This window comes from Pyrus communis, chromosome 8 (assembly GCF_041283825.1).
Source record: "Pyrus communis isolate YQ-2024b chromosome 8, ASM4128382v1, whole genome shotgun sequence".
In the NCBI taxonomy this organism is placed as follows: domain Eukaryota; kingdom Viridiplantae; phylum Streptophyta; class Magnoliopsida; order Rosales; family Rosaceae; genus Pyrus; species Pyrus communis.
This window is the reverse complement of record NC_142572.1, coordinates 4,173,165-4,179,017: the sequence shown is the minus strand read 5'-3', so window position 1 is coordinate 4,179,017 and position 5,853 is coordinate 4,173,165. Positions and strand designations below refer to the sequence as shown.

The window sequence follows — 5,853 nt, the reverse complement described above, 5'->3', positions numbered from 1 at the left end:
TAATGAGGCACGTATCCTACGCTGGTCATATTCTATGTGTTCTACTTTCTTCCCGAAGATGTTTAGGTTTGACTTGATTTAAGTTCTCATATTTCTCCTTAGACTATGGGTTTTTTCCTACCTTGGTTTTTACTGTAGCAAGGTTTTGTGAATTTTACCGTTTATGCATTTCCTTCTGGTTTGTCTTGAAACTCACATTTGTTCATTAAGCCGACGACTTCATCATCTGCTTTTTCATTATCAATGAAGATATAAAACGACGACTACTTGAGTATTTACATACTCAAGGGAAGTGTTGTGACATAAATTCTAGTACAAATGTGATTGTGTAAATCCTTAGTAGATTTGGTTTACTCTTTATGCTAGTGATTATTTCCTATTAGGATTTGTATTACTTGGAGATGAAGTTTCTCTCCCTCTTGATTTTACTATAAATAAAGGCACACGCAAAGGGAAATCAATATCCCTGAAATTCCTCAATTCTCTTTCTATCTATTCTTGTCGCACCTTCTGGAGAAAATAGGCCATAACAAATTTGAATTTTTTTTTTCGCATCTTTTTTGGAAGCCCCACCAATCAAAGAGAGAAAAATAAATGAAATTCCAAATTTAGTTGAATAATAACTGCATTCATTTTCCCACTTGCAAATAACGTATCTTCACTGTAGAAATTTATTAATTCTAAACATTCAATGTCTTAATCTTCATTCGAAGATCATCCTTGCGGAAAATCGTTCGAACAAGAGATCATTTAGTCGAATATATCGAATAAATGGACAGTTCACCATTAACATGTTACTTGGTACCCACACTACTATTGATTTATTTAAAACATTTGAAAAACTAAATGCTCTCTAGTTTGAATAATTTTTTTTTTAGGGATGATCTTCAAATGACAACGGTTCCGAATATGAATTCTACGATGAAGATAGGGGAATGAGCTCATCAGCAAAGTAAGAATCCAAAAATTATTCATTCTCTATTTTTCCCACATAAATGAAACTTGAAAAGAAGAAAATTTTCAGGCAAAAAGAGTTATACTACATTCACATTTTTCATACTACATTTGCACCAGATCTTTAATAAAGATAGGGTCCACCAACACGTGTGGATTTCATCTTTTTTAGAGAGGTGGTACGAATGTGATATAAAAAATGTGATAAAAATAACACTTTTAAGAAAAAATACAACTTAAATTAAAGGGTAATATGCTAGAGAGAACTTTTAAACTAAATTTTATAAACTATATGACGTGATTGTTGATAATTGTATTATTACTTAAGTGTTAATTAACGTGTTTATTTCTTATTGGTGACACATCATATGGTTTGTAAATTTAGTCTAAAAATTTAGTTTACATAGCAATTTAAGAGTAATGCTAGGAAGACTAAATTTGGAGACTAAAATTGTAAACTAAATGATGTGTCACCAATAGAAATAAGCACGTTTATCAACGTTGAAGTAATAAACCAATCATCAACTAATCATTTAGTTTTCCAAATTTAATCTCCCTAGGATTACTCTTAATTTAATGCACTTAATTCCACTCTTCATTTTCCCCACAAAAATACAACGATCTTATCTTCAAAAGAAGAAAAGCGCAGGCCACTGCAACTGCATCTGCATGCATGCTCTACGTTGCTGTTGCTGGAGAAACTTTACACGGGGCAATGGAAGAGGCTACATGTTTACACCTAATCCCGACAATTTCACTCCTCCATTTCTTATTCCCCCTATAAACACAGAACCCATCTCTGCGACTGTCCTACCATCCATCTCTTTGAGTTTTCTCTTCCGTTGCAAAATTTGTAGATTCCTTAATCTTCATGATGGGGTTCCTCCTCTCCATAATCTTTGTTTTTCTTACTGTAAGTAAGCTCTGAAGTTTTAATTTTCGATATGATTTTACTTTGATAAATCTCGTATTTAATTACTAATTATACTTTCTTTATATTGCTCTTAGACTCTTTACTAAGGATAGCTCAGATTTTGCATGCAGCTCACACTAGCGGGAAGCCATGCTGCTGCCTTACCTGTTCCACCACCTCAACTTTACTGGAACTCCGTCCTGCCAAACACACCAATGCCGAAATTTCTCAGCCAACTCATCAAGCCCGGTTAGTACGACTCATATGTACTCATAGAGAGAGATCTTCCACCATTTTACATAATAATCTTCATCGTTGCGGTTTACATGAATTTTCATTTTCGGCCTTGCTTTGAACTTTCATAGTTCAATTTTGTTCGACTTTAGTATGTCAAGCAAGTTGGTATGCATTTCCATTCATTTTCGCGCACACCTTTTCGTTTGAAAATTTCAATCTTAGTACATTTTTTTCTTCTTAAAAAGAACTTAGGGTAAAGTTTGGAAAATGTCTGATTCCCTGCCAAAATATCTTAGTTGTTTTCGATTTATGTTTGAGAACATTTCTGCAGACTTCATTAGTGTTGGGAAAGGGGGAGTTATCCTTCACAACCAAGTTCAAAAGGATGGGAATTGGGTTTATCCAAAAGATGCGGATGAGAAGTACATTTTTGATTACGGAGGTACATATGAGAACGCACCCTTTTTTTATTTTATAAACAAACGATATTATTTATACTAAAGGGGAGAAGGTGAGTTTAGCCTCACAATGAGCTAGTAATAATGTAGTTCGAATTTGCCATTGGTGAGAACGCTCCATTTAAATGCTGAAATATTTGATGCCTCTGAAAATGGTGTTGCAGAAGAATTCTCAGATGATGCCTCTGAAAATATAGTCGACCCAAACGGAACAATTTTCTTCTTGGAGAAGGACCTTCATCCTGGCACGACAATGAATTACCGCTTAGCAGGAAATTTTGCAATTACCACACCTTTCCTTTCCCGAAAAACTGTTGAGTCGATCCCCTTCGAATCAAGCAAACTGCCAGAAATTCTCAACAAATTCTCAGTGAAACCGGAGTCCAAGGCAGCCAATCTGATTAACAGTACTATTCAAGAATGTGAACATCAAGTCACGAGAAATGAAGCAAAACAGTGTGCCACCTCGTTAGAGTCGATGATTGACTTTGCAACTGCCATGTTAGGAAAAAATGTTCGAGCAATCGCGACGGAGGTGGAAAAAAATGGAGCTGCCCCGATACAGAAGTACACAATAACTCCTGGAGTGAAGGAGCTGGCAGGCAACAAATTCACGGTGTGCCATAAGGTGGCCTATGTGTATGCCGTCTTCTACTGCCATGCAATTGAAAAAACAAGGACTTATATGGTGCCTCTGCAAGGAGCTGATGGGACAAAAGCTAAAGCAGTGGCAGCCTGCCATGAAGACACATCTGGATGGGTTCGTAATCATTATGCCTTCAAGGAGCTCAAAGTTGAGCCAGGAACCGTTCCCATCTGCCATTTTCATAAAGTCAAGGATGTCACTTGGGTTCCAAACCAAAAACCTAATTGAGTTGAATCCGTCAATCGTTCTTGTACCTGATCCATCACTTAGCCCATACAAGTTCTGGGTTTTGTATGTACTCCAGTAATAAAAGTAACACCATATCACTGACCAGTTAGTTGTTTATGTCCAAGACTACTTTTTTTTTTTTAACAAACGATATTATCTACACTAAAGGGTGGAAGAGTGGGGGAGTGAGCTATTTACATGGAAGTGTTCTAATTTTCTTATAACATTTGTAAATAAGGAAATTGGAAGAGCTAATTAATATGATGTGCAATTAAGAATTATAATATGGACTGGTTATAATCTAAACATTATCTTATTTACGTCCTCAGGTCTACATGTCCCAATTATAATTATAGTGTTTATATAAAATAAAATAGTTTAGGCTTGTTGAAAAGGAAATATATATGAGTTTTGTTTATGTCCATCCACTAATTGGTGATGAATAGGTCATTGATAGCACGCTTTTTGTTTTCCAGTCGAAAGCACAATTCTCGAATTTGCCCAATTTAATATTTGAGTCGAATATGCGAATAAGAGCCCAAATAATTCATTTAAGCAACATGAATTGAATCAATTCATTTTGAGTTTCAAGCTTACTTGACTTTACAAATTTTCTAAGTCAAGAAACAACAAAACCCAAGCCCAATTAGATCCACGAACTTGTGTCTCACTATGAGTTCACATCTTTGGTCCAAGCTCACAGAAGTTCACATCTTAGTCACTAAATAGAAGCTCGAAGTTTTCTTGCAAAACAAACCTTTAATTTGGTTATTTTACGCCCATTTTGATTAAATCTAAAGTTTTAATTTACTTCTTTTACTGTAGAAAGGATGTCAAACTTGAACAAGTTGGACATCACTCCTCTCAATATTTCTGACACTAAAGTGGGCCCAAGATATCAAGATGCACCTCAAGGCGAGAAAGTTATTTGATGCCATCCTAGATGATGCTGCCAATGAGTCCAATAAAGTTAAGGTCCTTATTTTCATTCGAAAGCACATGGCGAAGGCCCTGCAAACTGAATTTCTAGCTGAGAAGGACCCGAAGTCCTTATGATAAGCTTTAGTAGACCGCTTTGATCCCTAGAAGCTGATTACTAAGTAAATTTGTTTTAAAAGTTAGACAGGTGTCTAAAGAGGAGATAATGGATCAAATCAACGGTCCGGATTTGTACAGCCCTGCCAATTAATTTCGGAATTTACCTTTAGTGGTAGACCAAAAATGTCATAGTTACCCTTTATGTTAATAATCGTTCTATCATTTCTTTCCTTGACGATTTTCCACTAAAATTTAATCTCATTTATTTTATAACTGCATCTAACTTCTCGTTAGACTGCTTATGTACTCTTTGGAGGGATCAAGCCATTCGTAGTTCCCTAACATACCTCACGTTATTACAAAGTCTGATAAGAATTCCATCTCATATCAAAGCAAGCCATAATCACACCAAAAGATATCCAACAAAAGCATTAATTCAATTACCATTCATGTAATCCAATTATATACACAAGTAATCAACCAATGAGATAAATGATAAGGTAACATTCCACGAAGTTTAGTATAATCAAACTCCGAAAATGTCTGTCGTATTTCCTCTACTTGGATTCCTAAGCATTGCTCTCAGTTACTAATACATGGATCCACCAACATGGCGAAATCCATTTTCACAATATAAGACATTACTAAATGCATGACATGAACTTAATCCTAGTCAAAGTACTTGGAATACTAATTTAACAGCCCCCAATTCATATGCCATTTTGGTTGATCTAATATAGCTTCATCATTACCAATACGTTTGAATGGAAATAATTCTGGACTATAAGTGATTATGTGTTTCAATAGGCGTAAGTGCACCAATACATTAAGTCATTGAGCTTATAATTGTATAAGAAAATGGTTCTTTGAAACCCAATACATAACCATTTAATAAACTCAATATCGATAAGTAAATTAGAATTAAAATTTAGAGAAGAACGAACATTGCAAAGGAGCAACCTCTTCTCCACAAAAACTGCAGAAAAGCAGTTTTAGTCAACCAAGATTAACCTGATTTTGAACACTCATAACTATACCGGTTGATGCAAACTTACATGGGTTTCGAAGCTTGTTTTGTGTACTTCAAAAGCATAGAAGATTTGTAGAAAAACGGGGGGTTTCTAAGTTGAAAGTTATGCAAGTTACAAAATAGAGTCTCGAAACTGGAAACCCAGTATTTGCTGCTGTCTGGCAGCTTCGGGACTCAAGTTTGAATGTGATTCTGACATATCAATACTCAATGGAATTAAGTGAAATCAGGTGGGTTGTGATCATGGACATGTCTAGTTTTAAACCACGTAATATTGGCTCAAAAGAAATCCATAAGGACATAGAAATCAAGAGCCAAAATAGGCTACTTGAAACATAGTTTTTCTGTG

The 5,853-nt window shown here is 35.3% G+C and overlaps 1 protein-coding gene across 2 annotated transcripts; it reads left to right on the top strand.

Moving 5' to 3' along the window:
- Window positions 1–1,719: 1,719 nt before the first annotated feature.
- Window positions 1,720–3,541, top strand: LOC137717153 (BURP domain-containing protein 6-like). Of its 2 annotated transcripts, none has more exons than XM_088698225.1 (4): window positions 1,720–1,867; window positions 1,999–2,116; window positions 2,436–2,546; window positions 2,727–3,541. In XM_088698225.1, exons 1-4 carry the CDS (start codon window positions 1,826–1,828, stop codon window positions 3,434–3,436), a joined length of 981 nt encoding a protein of 326 aa, XP_088554351.1. In that variant the 5' UTR covers window positions 1,720–1,825; the 3' UTR covers window positions 3,437–3,541. The 2 variants fall into 2 exon arrangements, with proteins under 2 accessions (XP_088554351.1, XP_088554352.1); XM_088698226.1 differs by having other exon boundaries at window positions 1,767–1,867; window positions 1,963–2,116.
- The last annotated feature ends 2,312 nt before the right edge of the window (window positions 3,542–5,853 follow it).

Excerpts from the sequence above, each read along its gene's own strand:
- LOC137717153 (XM_088698225.1), top strand. The coding sequence starts at position 1,826 with ATGATGGGGTTCCTCCTCTCCATAATCTTTGTTTTTCTTACT. Across the intron at positions 1,868-1,998 it reads TAATCTTTGTTTTTCTTACT|CTCACACTAGCGGGAAGCCA; the intron begins GTAAGTAAGCTC and ends TTTTGCATGCAG. Across the intron at positions 2,547-2,726 it reads GTACATTTTTGATTACGGAG|AAGAATTCTCAGATGATGCC; the intron begins GTACATATGAGA and ends ATGGTGTTGCAG.